This window comes from Suricata suricatta, chromosome 2 (genome assembly GCF_006229205.1).
Source record: "Suricata suricatta isolate VVHF042 chromosome 2, meerkat_22Aug2017_6uvM2_HiC, whole genome shotgun sequence".
NCBI lineage: Eukaryota > Metazoa > Chordata > Mammalia > Carnivora > Herpestidae > Suricata > Suricata suricatta.
Genome location: NC_043701.1, coordinates 59,656,675 through 59,678,969, shown reverse-complemented (window position 1 = coordinate 59,678,969; position 22,295 = coordinate 59,656,675). Strand labels below are relative to the sequence as shown.

The following is a 22,295-nucleotide window of genomic DNA, read 5'->3' as shown; positions in this document are numbered from 1 at the left end:
TGGACATTTAGGCTCTTTCCATGATTTACCTATTGTTGACAGTGCTGCTATGAACATTGGGGTACATGTGCCCCTATGTATCAGCACTTCTGTATCCCTTGGGTAAATCCCTAGCAGTGCTATTGCTGGGTCATAAGGGAGTTCTATGGATAGTTTTTTGAGGAACCTCCACACTGTTTTCCAGAGCAGCTGCACCAGTTTACATTGCCACCAACAGTGTAGGAGGGTGCCCGTCTCTCCACATCCTCGCCAGCATCTATAGTCCCTTGATTTGTTCATTTTTAGCCACTCTGACTGGCATGAGGTGGTATCTCAGTGTGGTTTTGATTTGTATTTTCCTGATGATGAGTGATGTTGAGCATCATTTCATGTGCCTGTAGGCCATCTAGATGTCCTCTTTGGAGAAATGTCTGTTTATGTCTTCTGCCCATTTCTTCACTGGATTATTTGTTTTTCGAGCATGGAGTTTGGTGAGTTCCTTATACATTTTGGATACTTGCCCTTTATCTGATATGCCATTTGCAACTATCTGTTCCCATTTTGTCAGTTGCCCATTAGTTTTTTGGATTGTTTCCTTTGCAGTGCAGAAACTTTTTATCTTGATGAGATCTCAATAGTTTATTTTTGCTTTCATTTCCCTTGCATTTGGGGATGTGTTGAGTAGGAAACTGCTGTGGTTGAGATCAAGGAGGTTGATTCCTAGTTTCTCCTCGAGGGTTTTGATGGTTTCCTGTCTCACATTCAGGTCCTTCAGTAATTTTGAGTTTATTTTTGTGTATGGTGTAAGAAAGTGGTCTAGTTTCATTCTTCTGTGTGTTGCTGTCCCGTTCTCCCAGCACCACCTGCTAAAGAGGCAGTCTTTTTTCCATTGGATACCCTTTCCTGCTTTGTCAAAAATTAATTGGTCGTCCATTTGCGGGCCCAGTTCTGGGTTCTCTATTCTATTTCATTGGTCTATGTGTCTGTTTTTGTGCCAATACCATACTGTCTTGATGATGACAGCTTTGTAGTAGAGGCTAAAGGCTGGAATTGTGATGCCTCCCGTTTTGGTTTTCTTCTTCAATATTACTTTGGCTATTCGGGGTCTTTTGTGGTTCCATATGAATTTGAGGATAGCTTGTTCTAGCTTTGAGAAGGACGCTGTTGCAATTTTGATGGGGATTGCATTGGATGTGTAGATTGCTTTGGGTAGTAATGACATCTTCACAATGTTTATTCTTTCGATCCATGAGCATGGAATGTTTTTCCATTTCTTGGTGTCTTCTTCATTCTCTTTCATAAGTTTCCTATAGTTTTCATCATATAGGTCTTTTACATCCTTGGTTAGGTTCACTTCTAGATATTTTATGGTTTTTCGTGCAATTGTGAACGGGATTAGTTTCTTGGTTTCTCTTTCTGCTGTTGGAAAGCCCACTAAACTCCACCAGAAGCCTTTTAGAACTGATTAATGAATTCAGTAAAGTTGCAGGGTACAAAATTAATGTACAGAAATCGGTTGCATTCCTATACACCAATAAAGAAAGTCCTTGTTTTCAGTAAATATTTAGAAATAGCAAATACAGCAAAATGTAACAATGATTGAATCTAAGTCGTAGATACAAAGGTGATCATTGTACTAGTCCTTCAGCTCTTCTGCATTTAAAAACTATTTCAGGGGCACCGGGGTGGCTCAGTCGGTTGAGTATCCAACATGATCTCATGGTTTGCGAGTTTGAGCTTTGCATTGGGCCTGTGGCTGTCAGTGCAGAGCCCACTTTGGATACTCTTTGCCCCTCCCCTGCATGCTCATGTTCACTCTCTCTCTCTCAGAAATAAATATTTAAATATTCTTCATTTCTTAATGAATTAGGAAAAAATGATTCCATAGATGTATATTTTTTGACTTGAAAGGCTATCAAGGACAAATTGTTTAATTTAAAGTGTACATTAGAGGGGCGCCTGGGTGGCTCAGTTGTTTATGTGCCCAATGAAATCCGATTTCGACTCAGGTCATGGTCTTATGATTTATTAGATGGAGCCCCACGATTCCCTCTCTCCCTTTCTCTCTGCCCCTCCCCTGCTTGCATGTGCTCTCTCTCTTCCTCTCAAAATAAGCATTAAAATAAAAATAATTAAAATGTAGGTTAGAGAGCATTATATTCACTCATTAAAAAAAGGAAGACATTATAGTAACTCATTTTTATAAAATGTGTCCAGGCCACATAATGAAAAATCAGTACGATATTTGCACAGCCATGTTCATAGCAGCATTATTATTCACAGTAGCTAAAGGTGGACACAACCCAGGGCCCGACACAGATGAACGGATAAGCAAAATGTGCTGTATACATTCAATGGAATATTAGCCTTAAAAAGGAAGGAAGCTTTGACACGCGCTACAGCATGGATGAGCCAATCACACAAGGACAGCTACGGAACGATTCCACTTGTAGGAGGTCCCTAGAGCAGTCAGGTGCACAGGGACAGAAGGGAGACCAGTGGTTGCCAGGAGCTGGGGGAGGGAGACATGGGGAGCCTTTTTGGGTATAGGGAGTCAGTTTTGCAAAATAAGAAGAGTTCTGGAGATAGGTTGCACAACAGTACAAAGCACTTAGCACTTAGCGCTTGTGAACTATGCACTTAAAATGCAAAAGGTGGCAAATTTTACGTTCTATTTTACTGCAATTTTAAGAAATTCAAGTGAAAATATCACTGTATGTTTAAATACAGAGTTGTTATTTCTGTAAGTTTGAAATTCTGGGCCATGGGCCATGTTTACTTCATTTTCCATTTCTGTACTGTTTGGAATTCTTTTTTCGTTTTCTTTCTTTTTTTTTTTTTTTTTTTTACTTTGAACATGAATCAGTTTTACCAAAACCAGATACCCATATTCAAAAGATCTAAAACTTCTTCAGGTTTTTGGTGTTTTGGAGAACATAGGGATAGTAGAGGCTACTTTTGGGGAAAACGGATTTTCAGGAAAACAACAGAAATGGTCAATGCGGCCTGAAGTTTGTCAAAAGCAACAAAAATCCTTGGTGCCACGAGGCGAGAGGCAGAATGGAGCACTGCCGGGCACCCTGTCTGCACCGAGGCTGCTGTGAGAACTCAACCCGCTGGCCCCTCCGCGGGGCCTGGTCAGCCTGACCTTGCTCACAGCCCAGGCCTCGCGGAGTCCTTCCAGGAGCCCTGCTTTGCTTGGGGGCTGGCCAGCAAAGAGGAGTTTGCAGGCAGTTGTTGACCCAGGCCTGGCCTGCCCGCCTTGTCCTCCAAGCCCTTTCCAGCACCTCACCTTGCTTGCACCCCAGGGGTGTCACCGATGGCGCCCATCCTCACAACTTCCTTCACTTCAGAGCCAGGCTTTGATCTCGCTTCCCGGGATCGAGTTTCTGTTGAAGACAGTCAGTCCTTCGGCTCTGCGAAGGGAATGAGCCGCACAGCATCCCAGGCAGATGATTCATTTCAACCCTGGCTGATCTCTGCATTTTGACCTAATGGCTCTTTCAGGCTCCGGAGCCCGTATCCTATTTGTGATGGAGAACCTCACCTCTGAACTGTGAATATGTTCCCATAAACACCCAGGCCACAATGGGCACCACGCCGTGAGAAGCTCCTTTTCCAAAACTTCGTATGGATCAGTACTCGCTTTTCTACCCATATGGGATTTTGAAAAACTAAAAAGCAATGATTCAGTTGGTTTTGGTTTCCCATTAAATTAATACTTTCTGTTTTACTTAAGGCACTGTCAACATAACCTCAGTATCAGATCATGGCCTCTTTTAAAAATACTAAATATTTTGAAAACAGAAAAGTACAGAGAACACTGTAACAAACACCTGTGTTCAGACCACCCAGAAGTAATAAATGTTACCATTTTGTGATGATTCCTTCAAGTCCAGAGTTCTCATTTTATTTTTTAATTTATTAAAAAAATTTTTTTAATGTTTATTTTTGAGAGAGACAGAGCACAAGCAGGGGAGGAGCAGAGAGAGACACACATACACAGAATCCAAAGCAGGCTCCAGGCTGTGAGCTATCAGCACAGAGACTGACGTGGGACTCGAATTCACCGACTTCAAGATCATGACCTGAGTTGAAGTTGGATGCTTATCTGACTGAGCCACCCAGGCGCCCCAGAGAGTTCTCATTTTAAAATAAAGTTTACCTCTGTGTATGGGCAGAGCTGGCCTCGGGACTGCAGTGGAGCAGGGAGAATCCCTTCCCTGCTGCCCCCTCCCTTCCCCAGCTGGTGGCTGTTCCGCGGGCAGGCGGCGGTGGCCAGGGGTCCGCGGTGACCGCAACACCGCATGACACACAACACAGCTGTCCCAGCAGCTGTTGTCCAGGGCTCTAGGGGGAACTGTGGAGTTTTCAACTATCTTAGAGAGGAGACCTGGTTATGAGTCACACAAAAAGTTCCCGAAGAAAGGAAAGTTTGTTACACCCGAGGAAACAGATATGCATCCAAGAGGCGACCAACTGTTGGATGGAGTCCCAGCTCGCTGTGCTTCTCTCTGCTTCATTCTTCTTCACTCTCGCTCAGTTCACATGTTGGACTCAGCCTCCTGTGATTTCTGAACTTACCTATGACCTGTGCGGCCACAGTTCCACATGTTCGGGGGCAAGGATCTGATGGTCTCACCCTGGGCGGGACGTTCCCCTCTGGTTCTGTAAGCTCTGTGGAGGATGGCCACCAGCCCATGTGTGGCCAGCATGGCTGCCAGGCTCCCGCCTCCTGCGACCTGTGGATTTGGAAGCTAAGAGCTGTTCTCAGGAAGGACTGCCCACCCTCCTGCCCATGGTGGGTACCTTTCAGGGCGCAGTCATGGCACTTGGAGAAGCACTTGGCATTTCAGCAAAAGTGACCAGTGGCTGTCTAGGCTAGATGCCTGGGACTTGGGAAGGCACACGGGAGGGTGCTGATGGCTAGGAGAATAAAGAAGACAGTCCTCTGAGGGCACACGGTGCAGTTGTTCTGTGGGGTTGTTGTCACCAAGAGGATCGTGGAACTGGATCTCTGTACAGAATCCATTTATGAGTGGTCAGTGCTCTAAAATAGATACTGATGTCTTCGTACTCCTTTTTTAAAAAAATCAATATTTATTTGTTTAGGGAGAGTATGTGCAAGCGGGGGAGGGCAGAGAGAGTGAGAGAGAGAGAATCCTGGTAGGCTCCCTGCTCAATGCAGAGCCTGACGTGGGGTTCAAACTCACGAACCATGAGATCATGACCTGAGCAGAAATCAAGAGTCGGACACTCAACAGACTGAGCCACTCAGGCGCCCCAGGTGTCTGTGCTCCTTACATGAAAGTTTAGACTTATGTGCCAGGGACTTCACTGGGCATGAGAGCACAGTGACAGTCCAACCCCATCTCCTTCAAAGGGCTTTTGCAGGGTGTGAATCCTGTATGTATATTATTATAAGAGGTTGGCTTCACGTTTATGGGAGCAGTGTCACAGCAAATGAACACTTCCTTTTCTCTCTGCGATCACTCCCATTTCTAAGAGTCTGTGCATGGATTTGACCCTTATAAGCCATTTCAAATGTTTCCTGGAATGAAGCAGGATAGGTATATCTAACTATATAAAATGAGGTCATGTGTACATTTGCATACTGGCTCCGTAGAAAACGTGGGATGGCAAACATTTTCCCTGGAGGCAGTTGGGGGCTGTGGAGTGGAGTGAGCCTCACACTCCATGGGTAATATGTTGGCTGTCTTTTATTTGCTCATTGAAAGCACCCTCTCTAGGCTCTGCACTGGGTGAGTTCAAGGCTGCAGCCTCACTCTGCTGGACTAGCAGCAGTGGCCTGAGTCTTGGATTGACGATCAAACACATTTCAAAAGCCCAACTCTTGGATTGCTTCACTTGAAGATAGACGCAGGATTGGTGACAGTGCCATGTGGTGGGTGACCGGGGCGTCTGCAGACTCCCGGCCCAGCCTGGGAGTACCTCTGGCTCACGCCATACATGGGGCATACATGCCTGCTCACCTCGGCCTCCTCCAGGTATGGGAGGAGAGCCCCGTTCTCACACAGCTGTGCCTCACCCTGAAACCCATTGCTCATGACTGACAGTTGAGACAGTGGGACACAGGTGTGTGGTCTGAATGCAGCGGCATCCTGATGCCCTGCATTCAGGGCCCCCCAATAATTCCAGAGTCAGTGTTGCCAAGAGAACTCAACCAAGCCAAGGGTTAGATCCTCCTGTGTCCCTGTGTTACAAGGTCACAAACCCGCCCTTAACCCAGGGCCCTGTCTTCCCCTGTTTGTAGCCTAAGCACATAGTCTGGCATATAATAAGTGCTCAGTTATTCAGTATTCAGTTTTGAACTCTTACTTAGTCTTAATTATTTTGTTGTTAGGTTATCAAAGTGTTTAGTGCTCATAAATAAATAAATGATTGTCTAACAAACCAAACTAGTTTTTTCTGCTTGTTCTATTCTAAGAGTAATTTATATTGCAGGCCTTTGGACCATGTGCTGACAAAAGGCATGATGATTGTAACATAAAGTCCTTATCTGGTCTCTTTATATCTTTCAGATTATTTGAATATATTTTGCTCTATAAGGATGGAGTGATGTTTCAGATTGAGCAAGCCACCAAGCAGTGCTCCAAGATCACCCTGACGGACCCTTGGGATCCTCTAGACATTCCTCAGAACGCCACCTTTGAGGACCAGTACTCCATCGGGGGGCCCCAAGAGCAGATCACGGTCCAGGAGTGGTCTGACAGAAAGTCAGCTAGATCGTGTAAGGCTTCAAAAAATACCCAAGGGCTGTGTCCCAGGAAGCATGATGGGAAAAAAGGTTAAGTCCACTAAGGAAGGTAGTTAAGGACATTCACAAGCTTAATCCAATTGTTTAACGTCCCCACCCCCCACCTGCTTTGCAGCCCCCATATGTACTCTGCTAGTCGTTTAGCTCCAGGTGTAAGCATCATATTTGAAACACCTCTGCCTTCCAGCACCACCTGTACCTTTCTGCCACCTTGGCTATTATGGGCTTAGCCTTGGCTCTGACGTTTAATGACCCTGAGATCTGTGACACAGAAGACTTCTGTCTAAGGGATACGTTAGAGGCCCCATATCACTTCCTCAAGTTACAGTGACCAGATCTACCCCCATTATTCTGACCGTCTTCTTTTGTGTATAGATGGGAAGCTGTTCTCAGTGGTGCCTCTGTGTGCCCACCCCAAAGCTGTTTGGAATACACAGGCTTTAGGGCGTGTGTGGGAAACAGGCCAAAACAGTGTGAAAACAGTTCCCTCCATCCCCCCACCCCCGCCAACCCCGCCACTGAGTTTAGCATAGAATTAGCATATGACCTAGCAACTCCACTGCTGCGTGTATATCTGAAGGCACAGAAGGCAGGGACCCAAGAAGCTACTTGTGCACCCATGTTTAGAGCAGCATTCTTCATAATAATGAATGAATGAATAATGAATGAATGAATTTTGCCAGATGGTGGAAACCAACCCAAGTGTCCCTCAGCAGATAAATGAATACCTGAAACATGGTGTAAACAGATAATGGAATGCTATTTAACCTTAAAAAAGGAAGGGAGATCCTGTCACATGCTAACACTCGAGAACGTTATGCTGAGCGAAATAAGCCAGTAAGCAGAGGAAACATACTATATAATTCCACCTACGTGAGATGCCTAGAGTAGTCACGTTCTCAGAGACAGAAAGTGGGATGGGGGTTGCAGGGGCTGAGGGAGTGGCATGAGGGGTTAGTGTTAAAGGGCATAGAGTTTCAACTGGGGAAGATGAAAAAGTTCTGGAGAAGGAGGGTGGTGATGGCTTCACAACAATGTGAACATACTTACTGCCACTGAATGCCTTACAAATAGTTACAATGGTCAATTTTATGTATATTTTCCCACAAGAGAAAAAAAAAAACACAGGCATCTTGCCTACCTTCTACATACAAAGTCACCTTCCCTTCCTATTACAGATGAAACCTGGATTGGCATTTACACAGCCAAGGATTGCTACCCTGTCCAGGAAACCTTCACCAAAAATTACAGCGTCATATTGTCCACGAGGTTTTTCGACATACAGTTGGGCATTAAAGACCCGTCGGTGTTTACCCCGCCCAGCACCTGCCAGATGGCCCAGACGGAGAGGATGGGTGAGGACTGCTCCTGGTGAGCCCTTGGGTGCAGAAGTGGCCTCGGACGTCATCCCCACCTCGAAAGGGATTTGAGGCTTTTGAGAAATGAGAACCTTCACTGGAGATGAATGTCCTCCTTGTAAGAAGATGCACATCTGATAGAGGGTTCTTTGTATATATTTTTTTGACTACTCAAGCTTTGTTTACAGAAGGGAGTGGACTGGAGAATGTGTGGTGATAGGAACGGAAGAGAGGGTGAACCTGGGGATTTTAGGCAGGTGTACAGCCTGTGTGGCGCTGTGCGGTCTGCGTGTGCAGGTGTATCTAAGCGCACTGGTGTGCACGGGTGGGAGTCGGCAGGAGCGCTTTGCCTGGTGGGGAGGAGTGTTTCATGACTGACGTGACACAAGATTGCTGCCACGGGGTGATAATAAAATGCAGGATGATCTTGGTCAGTTTTTCTGTAAACTTTTACACACTCTACAGATAACGGCTCCTTTATTGCCCGCACCCGGGTGGCCACTCCTCCCCCAGCCCCGCCTCCTGCTCCCATGGCCACTGACAAAGTGATTCCTTAAAATCCCTTCCAGACATAAGGGCTTTATGGCATGACCTGAGTGATGTAAATTTGGGGAGGAAATGAAAGGCCAGAAAGCAATTATTCCTCCAAGAGACACTGTAAGATGAGAGGGTTTGAAAATCTTGATGTCTATACCTGGGGAAGCATGAGCTATGTATGTTTCCTTTTTTCTATGCAAGAGTACTGATCTATATGTGCCGAATCATCACATATTTGTCAGGGGACCTAGAAAGACCGACAGTATTCTCAAAATAGCACTGAATTGGAAATCAGGAGACAATTGTCTTCAAAATCCAGGAGAGGAATTCCTTTGTACTTGAACTCCTTTGACTGACTAGATGCACTCCGCCTTCCCTCACCTGGGCCTTCCTGGGGCACTTGTTTCACACCTTCTTCGTCTATATGACCTCTGTTCACCCCTGCCAGGTCAGCTCACACTTGACCTTCAGAGAGCTGCTCCCGAGCCTCCATCGGGGCACCCCATAGCTTGAGCATGCTGTTCTCACGACACTGCTTCGGCTGTGTGTCAGCTTCCTGCTTACTGGACACTATTCCCCACTAGTTTGGCTGCGAGTTCCTTGACTCTGGGTGTCGTGTTTGCCTTTATGTGCCCAGCACCAAGTAAGTGCCTGGCACACGGTCAGTGCCCTAAACATTTGTAGAGTGGGGGATGCCAGCCCGTCTGGTCCTTAGTTTCCTCATCTGTTCAAGGGTTGGGTTTGGTTTGCTGACCTCGAGAGAGAGTCTCAGTAGTAAAATTTATTATTCTAGATTCTTCTGCAATTGTTTCATCTGGCTACCTATCACCTATTAGTAGGAGAAATGTGTGACATTTGTAACATGCTGAAAGCAATCTGTATTACAGTTTATTTCAATAAACAAGTTTAATTGCATTTCATGTTCTTTCATGTATTTATTCTTGTCATATATGTGGATTCTCTTGGTTATTTGGGAGTCAAAACTCCTCTCTGATGAATAGCGTGCTTCCTGTGATCGCTGTTCCTCTCTCAAAGGCTTGCTCTTCCTCTCAAAGCCCAGTTCCCTGGGTTGGAAGTCTCTCTCCTTTGTCTTCACAGGCAATCAGTGTCCTGAGTCTTGCCAGCGTAGCTCCTGTGTGTCCCCTCAGCCTCCATCCAGGTCCAGGCTCTCATGCTCACTGGCCTTTGTGAGATCTTCATAGCCTCTGTCTTCCCCTGGTCTTTTCTCCTTGAAGCCATCCGCTGCTCCCAGTCCCAAGGTGGTACTGAGCCCCTGTTATCTCTAGGACCCATGCCCCTGGGGTCTCAGAGCAGAGTGAAGCGTGGGCAAGGCCAGCATCTGGAATGCACAGATGGGGACTTCTAGCTGCCTTTGAGCAGGACCAGCCCGATAAAGCTGTGTGACAATGTCTACCCACTTCTTATCTCTCCACCCGCAGAATGGTCCCTGGTCCTTGCCAAACAGCCCATGTCCCCTCAGCCCGGGATCTCCATCTCTGCCCACCCCAGTGCACATCCCCACTGGCAGCAGAAAGGAAAGAAACTCCTTTTCCTTTGTTCAAGGACATGAAAATGCCCTTGCATTTTGCTGTTGGCCTATTTTAGTAGTTAAGCCATTCTGCAGGTATGAATAAAAAGTCCCTCTTGCAGAAGGGTTTTTCATCAGTAGGACTTGACTTCACCTCTGTCGGTGCCCTGTCCTCTGGGTTCCCATGGTGCCCCCAGCCCTGTTGATCAGGCCTCCCTCCTTTTCCAGCCTCAGCACTCACACTGCTCTCTCTTTCCCAACTGCCACCCAAGCATGAGAAGGGCGGCCTAGATCTCCCTCTGGGTGGCAGGAGGCCTTCCCTAGTCACCAATCTTATGGAAGCACTTTCTGGGGGACTATGGAGTCAAAAAGAAGAGGACTGGTGTCTGGGGCAGGGACTTGCCTCTACGAGGGAAGAGGACCACCCAGTGCCTCACCACCCGCGTCATGTGACTCTCACCTTTCAGCCACGTTAGAGCAACTTCTACCTTTCCCAAGACAAGTTGTCAGGACCCACGCAAGTGCTGGGGTGTTCTCTGCCCTCCGCCTTCAACTCTGAAGGCCTATCCCCAGTCAGAGCCACCCGTCCTGCTCCCACTGGCCCATGGGGAGGGGAGGGGCCTGGCCTCTGTCCCCCATTGCTCTCCTATCAGGGTGACTTTCTTGCAGGAAGTTTTGCTATTTGAGATAATGTTGCACTTCCTAAAACTGAAACATGTTTTAAAATTATTTAAATGTGTGAAGAAGGCCAAAGAGTTGAGATCTCTGGGGACATTTCTGACAGCGTACTCTTCATTTCCCCTGGCGCTAAATTTCACACCATTTGGAAGGTCATTAACTTATATCTTGCTGGATTTCCTTTATAAACTCCACCCTCTCTGTGTTCCTTCTGTGATTTTTATTTTTATATATATTTTAAAGTTTATCTACTTTGGGGAGAGAGAGAACATGAGTGCACATGAGCAGGGGAGGGTCAGAAAGAGAGGGAGAGAAAGAATCCAAGGGCTGGATGAAAAGCTGGAGAAATAATAAAGTTTGATTAAAGCAAGATCACCACCAAAATGCAGTCCTGACCAAGAGCTGCCAGAATGAGGTTAATGTACTGGAATGTCATCGCTTTGTTTTCAGACAAAATGTTTTAGCAGAAAAAAGTTGGTTTTCATGGAGTTTAGTTAAGAAACTGAAGACCAAGGATTTGGCAGTGTTCCCCTAACTGTGTCCAGCAAAGAAAATGGTGGGGTCTGGCAGATAGGTGGAGAATGTTGGGGACAAGTATAAGATTAAAGGTATGTGTTGTTACTTTGGCCAAGATCCAGGAATACTCAGGTTTTACTTCCCTCTTTCTGCCAAGGGTCCACAGAGGCATGAGCTCAGAAGACATGGCCCAGCAAATCATCACCATTATTGAGCTGGGGCTTTGGCCTTCAAGTACTTTTGTAGAACTCTAGTGAAGTAGATCAGACCAACTGGAGAAGGTAGAAGCCAAAGAAGCTTCAACCCAGAGCAAACTAAATTATTAAGTCTGTCTACTCTATTAGGAACTGCAGGTCACATAAATCTTAGCATTCTTAGTTGAGTAAAAAGTCACACAGAGCAGATCAACCAGCCTCAGAGGAAAGGAACAAGGACACGGGAAGAAAGTATTGGTCTCAGTGCCTAATGCTACCTTGCCTAGACCTTGGTGGGTCAGAGCCTTAGCCAACCTGCATGAAGAAGAGCCTTCAAAACCGAGAGGAAGATTTGGCCAGGTGTATGGGTCAGGGAGAATTCAGTACACTTTGTGGTCTGGAATATTCTTACAGACTTGGTGGATTCCTTTCTGGTTGGAAATTTCCTTCTTGAGAAATCTGTCATCACAAGTGAATGTCCTAAGTGGCAGATTTAAGTATTCCACCCACTGGAATGGCTGAAAACACCATTGTAAAATAATGTATTGTTCTAGCGTATATACCAGCCTCTTACCAAAGTTAAGTTGTTTAGTATATTTCAGCGTCTGAGAAAGGCCGTGTGGTAGAATAGAAAGGACGAGGGTTTGAAATCATCCATACCCGAGTTCAAATGCTGATTAGGTCACTCGTTATCTGGGACAGGTTACTGAAACTCCCCATGAGCCTAAGTTTTCTCTCCTTACTTCATGAAAGGGTTTTGTTAGGATTAAATGAAATCCCACTTATAAAGTGTGTAACAGATGGCTTTACAAGTAACAGGCACCCAGAATGTCAGACACTTCCCACCTTGGGTGTCTTTCCCCTGGGAGTCTGACCAATCCTCCATGAGTCGACAAAATCAAATTTTTGTGACCTTGTAAGTCATGAAAGGATTAGATGTGGTTCAGGGTGACCCATGGAGTTGGTGCCCTCTCTGGGCTCACCTTGGCCCATTAACTGGCCTGCTCTCTGAGATCCATGTCTATTCTCCATTGTTTCATACCCAGAGGCAGAATTGCGTGCCTACCCCCAGCCACACTCAGGTACAGTTAGGGGTAAGATAATGTTAGTTTGTAAAATAACAGTGACTTTCTCTTCATAATTATGGTTCCCATGCTTCTTGCCATTTTGCATACAATGCATTAAGGATTAATAGAAATAATATTAACCTCCATCTTAGAGATCATTAACCAGCACTTACTTTTTGTCAGGGTCTCCATTCAGGGTTTAATGCTGATCATCTCATTTAATCTTTACAACAACCTTTAAGGTAGATATTATTATTATTATTATTCCCATCTCATAAGTGAGAAGACTGGGGTTCACCTCAAATGCCTTTGGCTTGGGAAGATAACTGATAATTTTCAGCCATTATTTTATCTGGTAGGTGTATGCTATTAGCATGTTACTTATAAGAGTCACATTTATTAAATGAAGAAAAGGCTAATATGAATACATGAAAACACAATTCTCTACCACCAATTTTGAACATGGGCTGAATATAAAACTATGTCACAGGGCACCTGGGTGACTTAGTCAGTTAAGCATCTGACTTTGGTCAGGTTGTGATCTCACGGTTGGTGAGTTTAAGCCCCACATTGGGCTCTGTGCTGACAGCTCAGAGCCTGGAGCCAGCTTCAGATTCTGTGTCTCCCTCTCTCCCTACCCCTCCCCTGCTCACACTCTGTCTCTCTCTCTCAAAAAAAAAAATAAATGTAAAAAAATTTTTAAAAAAACGATGTCACTATCACCTGTTTGATTGGCAGCTGGGTTGTGGTGGTACCTTCTTCTCTTTCCCCCAATTTCATGGTCAAATACCCACTTAAACAAACCAAAAATATGAAGTCACAATAGTACTGGAAACAAGAAGTGTCCACTGGGAGTCTGCCAAGGTGTATAAGAGTTATCACTAACTAGCCATTAGAACGCTAGGCTGAGCAAGGGTAATGGCCATTTCACTTCTTAGGCTTTGAAGAACAACAGAGCAAGTATGAATAAGGTAGAAAGGCGTTCCCACCAATGATTACCACTCCTGCTGAAGGTCTGGCCTGATCAGTTAGAAAGTAGCATGTATCTCCCCTACTGGGAAACAGCTATTTCCTGAGCTCCACCACACGTCCAAATGATCAGGAACCCCTTCATTCATTAAGCATTACTGAGACCCTTCTGTATATGAGACTCTCTTCCAGGCAGTGGGATACAGTGAGGGACAAGACAGGCAGTGTCCTACCTCAGGTAGCTTCATTCTGGAGGTAGGTGGGCAGATTGGCATAGACAGACCATTTACAAGCCAGAGAGTGACCAGAACAACACTGAGAAAACTTAACTGAGTGGGTAGAAATATTTGCAAACCATGTATACATTAAGAGGTTTATATCTGAAATATATAAAAAAATCATACAATTTAATAGTAAAAAACCAATAATGTAACTAAAACATGGGTAGAGGTTCTGAATAGACATTTTTCAGAGAAATACATACAAATGGTCAGCAGATACATGAAAAGGTACTCAACATCGCTAGTCACCAGAGAAGTGAAAACACACTGCAATATCACCTCATACCTGTTAGAATGACTATTATCAAGAAGAAAAAATAATAAGTGTTGGCGAGGGTGTGGAGAAAAAGGGAACCTTTGTGTACGTTAGTGGGGATATAAATTGGTGCAGTCACTATAGAAAACAGTAAATTAAATAAAGAATACCATGTTACCAGCAATTCTACTTTTGGGTATTAATCCAAAGGAAAGAAAACACTAATTTGAAAAGATACATACACCCCCATGTTCATCACAGCATTAGTTACAATAATTAAGACATGAAAGCAATTTAAGCGTCCAACAATGGATGAATGGATAAAGATGTAGTATATGTATTCAACAGACTATTATTCAGCCATAAAAAAGAAGAAAATCTTGCCATTTGTGCCACCATGGGCAAACTCTGAGCTAAGTGAAATAAGTGAGATAAAAAAAAAAAGACAAATACCATATAATCTCACTTATATGTGGAATCTCTCTCAACCCCCAAAATCCTAACTTGAAGGTACAGAGATCAGGTTTGTGGTTTTCAGAGGTGGGGGCTGGAGGGGTGAAACGTGTGAAGGTGGTCAAAAGGTATTAACCACCAATTATAAAAAAAGCAAGTCATGGGAATGTAATGCACAGCATGGTGACTATAGTTAATAATATTGTATTATGTATCTGAAAGCTGCTGAGAGTTAATTTCAGAAGTTCTCCTCACAAGAACAAAAAGGATGTTAACTACATGTGGTGACCACTTTGCAATATGTACAAATATCAAATCATTACATTTGACACCTGAAACTAATATGTTAATAACAATTGTATCACAATTAAAAAATAAAAGTACGTTGAAAAGCTTTTTTTTGTTTTAGTTTTTGTTTGTTGTTGTTGTTTTTGAAAAGCTTTTAATCACGTTTCTGCCAGTTTCTAAGGGATACTTTGGTAAAAATACCAAATATTTTGGCTCTAATACCTCTAATACCCCACCCAGCCAGATTCTGATAGTCATTTACTACTTTTAATGTGAGACTGGCCATGGATCCCTCCTAGACTTCATTTTCTTCAAGTGCAATCCCTGTTTTAAACTTTCCTTACATTCACTGTAGTTATTGGCACAAGTAAAAGATCAATGTAGATTTGCTCATTGAACTAACCTTATGAAACAACAAACTCCGAGAAGCAAGAGCTTCTAGGGAGTTCTGGGCCCATAACCACAGCTACAATGAGGATTTAGTGCTTAGCCCCATCAAGGAATGTCACTGAATCCTTATCTTTCCATTATCCCAGTTGGAGCTGAGGATAAGCTGAATAAGCTTTGAGGTTGAAGACTTTAATGACTGTAAATCTCCTTTAGAATTCTCTGGATGTGCTCTACTTCAGGGTGCCAATAATAATGGTAGATAATCATGGGACAGAGATGGTATTATTCAGTTCATCCCTGTCTTTAGTGAAGTTGTGGGGGAAATGGGAGGGGGTGCAAATATTGGAATTAGCTTTTACTGGAAAACAATTTTTAAAAACCAACAGTTCTCATGTATCTGTCTTGGAAGATTCTTCTGCTTTTTTTTTTTTTAGGGAAGATTCTTTGGGATGAGATTTTGTGGTTGAGTATCAAATACTCTGTTTCTAAAAAATGTATTTATTTGGTTATATATGTATTTACTTTTATCCCAGAGACGTTGGGCAATATCCTATTTTCCCCTGATGAAGCTACTCTTTCTAGTTATAATAATAGTAATGGCCAACTTGCTTATAGCATTTACTAATCACTAGGCACTGTCCTAAGAATTTACAAGTCCTAATTCAATTAACTTATAACAGTCCAATTAGATGGATATTTTTATTGTCTATTTTATAGTTAAGGAATTGGAAGCACAGCAGGAGTAAGTGGTTAGGTCAAGGCCACAAAGCCTTGAAATGATACAGCTGGGGTTCATAAAGGTCAGGCTCTAACCACTGTGTAGAGCTTTGGGCCTAAAGCAACCACACTGAACTACAGTGAGGGACAGGGAACCCATGGGCTTTTAAATCAAACAACCCCTATGAGATTCTGGTCCAATCTATAGACCTCCCTGGGCCACATTTTCCATAGCCTCATAAAAATGAAACTCCTAATAATTACTTGACCAGTTTATCAGAGTGAAAGATAATGTCTGGGCAAAAAACTACAGTAGGGCCATGCAGGCACTCAGCACATATGAGATTCTGTCTTTAATGAAAAGAAATCTTCAGAACAAGGAGAATCTGTTTTATCTGGTTCCCAGACATCTCTGGGTTCCATCCCCATCCTTAGATGCCTGATAGGGAGATGGGAACAGCATACATGTGACCTTCACCCTCATGTCCCATGGCACCGCACATCTGGAAGAGCTGTCACTCATACTCACACATATTTTGGCTCTAAAATTGCACCTGAAGGATACAGAAGGAAACTCAGAACTAAACTGAATTTTCTGAAATTTTTCTATGGCAAATGAGGCAGGGTGATGATTTTAGGTATTACCTCCTTCTGGCCTCAATGAAGCAAAACCCCAAACCAGCTTTTTTCAAAGGTGCAAAACAGGGGCACTGGGGTAGCTCAGTTGGTTAGCCTTTGTCCAACTTTGGCTCAGGTCATGATCTCGCAGTTTGTTGAGTTTGAGCCCCACATCAGTCTTGCTGCTGTCAGAGCAGAGCCTGGTTTGGATCCTCCATGACCTTCCCCCTCTGTTCCTTCCCAGTTTGTGCTTTTTTTTTTTTTTTTAAAGCTGCAGAACAGAGAAGAATTATGGCATAAAGATTCAGATGCGTTCAGATGTGAGTCTCCACCATCCCACAACCTCAAGTGAGATTAGCTTTGGTGAGCTCCAAGCTGACACAGAGTGTCTGTGGGGATGGTAGAAGGAAAAGTCTCATTCTGACCAATAGGTCAAACCCGTTGGAAACTCGTGTGTGACCCAGTGGGGCTGTGGGCCCAGCAACCCTGCTGCACTTGCCACTGAGGAGCAGTGCTCAGGGGGCAGGTGCAGCGAAAGGCATCATGTTTGGGCCTCCTGCAGGTCTTGCTTGTATTCCTGTTGTAATACATGAGCTGATGTTGCCTTGGGTACCATTCTCAGAGCACTGCATGGAATGTGTCATTTAGTCTCTACAATGGCCCTTATCATCTCTTAGGGTGAGTAAACTGAGACCCAGAGAGATTAAGTGACTGGCTGGATTTCCATAGTCAGTAGCCCTCTCTCTAGTACTTCCTCCTCTGTTGCCAATCTGTAATGGCTTCCCACAGCTCTTGAGTTCTGGAGGAAATCAGAGACAGCTCCAATACACAGCTGCTTTCAGCGACCTTCAGGGTCTAGCTTCTGTAACCCCATCCACTGTTTACTTTTTGCCCTTTCCATTACACACTCAGGATGTGATGAATTGTGTTCGAATGTATTATATTCTTTGCTGCCCCAGGACCTTTGCATGTGTTTCTTCTGCCTGGAACCACCTCTCTCTCATCTCCTGGTGCCAGGGTAATCACCACTCAGGCTTTTGGATAAACTTAGATCCAGTTTTCTACCCGACTAGAAGCAGGCAGTTACCTCACTATTTGCTATGTAGTACTCTGCTTTATGCTTATGATACAACATTTAACTTTATGGTATTGACTGATGTAACTTGGTTTTCCCCTCTAGATTTAAGGCTTTATGTGGCCAGACTTGGTCTGAAGAACATGGAATCAGCCACTGAGTGGGTGATTAATAAGTTTTCTGATGAATGAGAGATTGGCTTTCTTTGCTGTCTCATCCATACTATTGTCCCATCCCTAAAAATCCTAAACTTCCTTTGATAATTATCATCAGTATCACTTAATTAATCCTTTGTTGTCTCTATCTCTGCCCAGTGAGAGCAAAAATCCTTCTACCCCCAAATCCTTATTTCAAAGGAAATTATAGTGGCAAACAACGAAAGGAAAACAGTAGAAAGTAATAGCCTTTCTTTACTTTTTTTTAAAAGCTATTCTCTTGTTTCCCTCGAAGCCACTGACACATGTATAACCCTGGTCTCTCTGTAGCCTCATAACCCCGGAAACCACACATCATGTGCTTTGGATCTCACATATCACTCATGCTCGGAGGCAGGGTAAGAATGGAAAAAGCCTTGGTTTCAGGGGAAAACGAACTCAGGCCATATTCCCAGCACAACTACTCTCTAGATGTGTGAACTTGTGCATGATGTTAAGTCTCTCAGGGTCTTGACCTCCTCCCATCTCAGATGAGCATACTAACATGGAGTGGTTATAAGGATTCAATGGAGAAACAAATGCCAAGTGTCTAGCTAAGGCCAAACATGTAGCAAACAGTTACTGATGCCAATTTTCTTCTCTCTATTCTTTCTTTGTCCTTATGCCAGGAAATTTGGGTACAGGAATATTATAATGTCTGTGCAGAAATTATTAACCCGGGCTTTAGTGAGTCTGTGAACACCCTGAAACTACATGCAGAGTTGTGTAATACAGGGGATCTGTATTAGTTTCCTTAGGCTGTCTTAACAAAGGGACACAAACTTGGTGACTTAAACAACAGACATTTATTGTCTTGTAGTTCTGGGAGGCGAGAAGCCTCTCCCCTAGATTCTGGTGGCCTCAGGTACTCTCTGACTTACAGATGGTACTTTTGCTGGGTCTTCACCTTATTGCCCCCTGTATGTGTCTGTTTCTGTGTTCAGATTTCCCTTTTATATAAGGACATTAGTTTAATTAGATTAGGGCCAAGCATAATGGCCTCTTCTTCACCTTGATCATCTGCAAAGGCCCTATTTCCAAATAAGATCACATTCAAGGTACTGGGGTTAGGATTCTTACGTATCTTTTTGGAGGAGACACAATTCAACCCACTGCACTATTCATAGCTTTAACTGGATTCTTAAAGGAGTCTGTAGCCCTTCCAAAGATTAAGGGCTAGAAAACCTGCTTCATGGCTTAGCTTATATCAGCCTAGCCAGCAAGTTCATAGGCTTGACATGTGCCAAGTATATCTCAAGTACCAAATCATGGAGAAACACCACAGTGATTTTGATGGGTTTAGTTAGGCATATATTAATGGGCAGAGAATACATAAAGTCTCTTTCCACATCAGACATGATTATGATTGGAAATAACTGCTGTTTGGTTAAAATCCTGAAAGCTGTACTAAGAATTCCTTGAGTCTCATACTCAAAAAGTTTACAACCCAGTTGGTGAAATATTTTTATCAACTAACACAAATGAATGAAAAATTATAAAGTTGAGATTAGTGCCAGGATAGAAAGAAATATGATTTTATTGTAGCATATAATTAAGGAATTTGACTTGGCCTGGATCTTTCAGGAAAGGCTTCCCAGAGGAAATGATGCTTTATCTTAGATTGCAAAGACCAATTAAAGTGTACTTTAGGGGAAGAGTATTCCAGGCAGAGGAACAGAATGTACAAAGGCCCTGTGGTACAAGGGAACACTGTACATTACAGGAACTCAAAGAAAGCTCTATTAAAGCCTCCATGAGAGCTTGGAAAAAAGAGTTGGAGGTAGGAAAATGAGAGAATGGTATGAGGTGAGGCTGAAAGGCCTTTGGGCATAGTGAAGAGTTTGAGAAATTATCCTAGGAGAAAGAGAAAACTACCGAAATGCTTCTCCATCTTATTCAACCTGTATGTTAAGCTGTACTCTTAGCCCCCTACCTTTATAATTGCTTGAACTTCTTAGCCTTGGTTGTTTGAAGATACTAGTTTATTCTGGCATATTCCAGTTACTCTGACTAGCCTTTCAATGTCATTTTTCCTTTGTTCCTAAAATATTGCTTTCCACCCTGTCCCTGAGTGATCTCATCCTGTTGCCTGGTCTCAGCTACCACCCTTCTGCAAATGCCTCCAAAGCTTTCCCCTGGGCTGAAGTTGTCTTTCCCATCTGCTCACAAAAGAAATACTGCATGCTTTCAGTCATGTGAATATCAATATGGTCTTGAACTCTGTTTTATAACTCTGTGGGTAACTTATTTTTAGAAGATGTTACCAAATCCAGATCCTTTGGACTATTAACATGGATTTGCCACAGGGCAAAGGGGAATGAGTTACCTTTAGGGAGGCTTGAGCAGTGATTGATGGGGCGGGAGGTCTCAGCAAGGTGTCCCCTATCTGCCATGGAGAAAGTTGATGGATGGTTTTCCCGTATGCTCTCTCCTGACATAGAAAACACATGCTTTGAGTTTACTGAGGTTTCTGCTCCTGTTCCCTGAGGGACCCTGACTCAGGGTTACAATCACCCTCTGCTTACGTCCATGTGGGCATAGAGCATCACCCTCACTGTGCTGGTGTGGGTGGAAGCCAGCAGATTAATGCACTTGAAGGTCACTGTGGCAAGGTCTAAGTGAGTACTGGAAAATAAGACTGAATTGGCAGTCTTGGTGGGTTTGATGTTCAGGGAGTGGTGCTTTTAAGGGTATCTACTACAAAGGGTAAACAGGAGGAACAGGGGAAGAAAGGGAGACAGGGAGGGAAGAAATATTTACTGAACATTGCATAATCTTCTTTCACAGATATACTTTATTGGATCCTCACGAATGTCTAGAAAGGTAGGGTTTTTTTTTTAATCTTAATGTTTATAGCTTCAGAACATAAAAATGGGTCTCTTGAAATAAAAATAAAAAACGAATAACTTGTCAGATGAGTTGGGAATCAACCATTTTTCTTTCTTTTGTAGCTGATGTTCTTTTGACTATACCACAAAGCCTAGGTCATGGATTTGTTGAATTAGCAGGAACGCTTGAGTCATATTGGTTTCTGTCACTCCCATGAGGATTCAGCCCCCATTGAATTCTCTGGGCTGTTTCCTCAAGACATTTGTCCTAATCTATACATTAAAGTTGAAACCAGCTCATCCAGAAACCCAAACCACATGGTTGACAGCAAGTACCGGCAAGCCAGGTAGCTTGTTGGAGACAATCACCTCTGTCTTATCTCTGAAATCTCTCTCATTTGGTGCAGTTCCTACTTCCAGTCAAGTTTACCTGCCTAACGTGGCTCAGTTCATACTCTTTGACACTTGGACTTGTTTTTTTTTTTTTTTTTTTTTTGCAGGCTGTAACCCAGTACTAATTAAGGATTTGCCTCCTGGGCCACTCTTTGGTCATACTGGACTTGCCTTAGGTCCTTAAATGCTTCATGATCCTACCTGAAAGCAGAATTCTCATTCTTATCCTACCTGGCTGATATTCCAAGTGGCCCAATGCTAAACCCCTTTAAGGCAGGAGAGAGCTCAGAAAGAACCACATAGGGAAGATCTTCAAAAAATTTGGGGAGCTCTTCCAACCATAGCTTCCTTAAAGAAATTGCACCTGCCCCACAGCAAGAATGTCATGTTAAGGAATTTGAAGTGAAGTTTGTCCTGCAAGAACTATCTGCTCTAGTCATCATTTATGGGATATATTGGGCAAATGCTCATTCACCAGTATGTAGGGTGAATTCCCTTTTACTCAGCTCAGCCATTCTGTCCTTAAATCCCAAAGTATATTTATTTATTTATTTATTTATTTATATTCTATTTTTTTTTTTTATAATCCTACATTAGCACTCACTCCCCAGCCATGAGTTCTAGGGTTGGGTAATCCCAACATATGTGTCTCTTGTTCTAGAATTCTTTTTCTTTCATGTCCAGCATTTTGTCTTCATTACCTGTTTCCTGTGAATTCTTAAAAGGGTACCAATTCTCAGTCTCCTCCAGCCAGGGCTTTCAGACACTGCTGAATCATTCTCTACACCTTGTTTGCTGTTATTCCATATTGTCCATATTTTGGCACTGATGGAGACATGGATCCAACCCCTTCCCATTACTTCCTCAAACAAATTATTCAAGGTCTTTACTGCAGTCGGGGGCAGAGAGAAGGAATTTACAGATGGCAGGGAATGCGTCCCAAGGTCAAACATGACAACTTAAGAGTCTCTTGGAAACTGCCCCACGTTGCTTGGCCATCTCCTTCAGCAACCGCATCTCCTTCCTTTTCTCCTCGCTCCAATTCCTGTATTCCTGTCCTCTTTTAATTGAGAACAGGGGAACACTCTTTCTTTCTTTCTTTCTTTCTTTCTTTCTTTCTTTCTTTCTTTCTTTCTTTCTTCCTTCCTTCCTTCCTTCCTTCCTTCCTTCCTTCCTTCCTTTCTGTCTGTCTCTCTCT

At 43.6% G+C, this 22,295-nt stretch overlaps 1 protein-coding gene across 1 annotated transcript in view; it reads left to right on the top strand.

The window, feature by feature from the left end:
- EPDR1 (ependymin related 1) overlaps positions 1 to 9,567 on the top strand; it is a 28,332-nt gene extending 18,765 nt beyond the window's left edge. Inside the window, exons 3-4 of the mRNA XM_029918666.1 lie at positions 6,522 to 6,730; positions 7,936 to 9,567. Of these exons, the coding sequence (XP_029774526.1) occupies positions 6,522 to 6,730; positions 7,936 to 8,132 (406 nt within the window). The 3' untranslated portion in view covers positions 8,133 to 9,567. The remainder of the gene's footprint in view (positions 1 to 6,521; positions 6,731 to 7,935) is intronic.
- Positions 9,568 to 22,295: the final 12,728 nt, after the last annotated feature.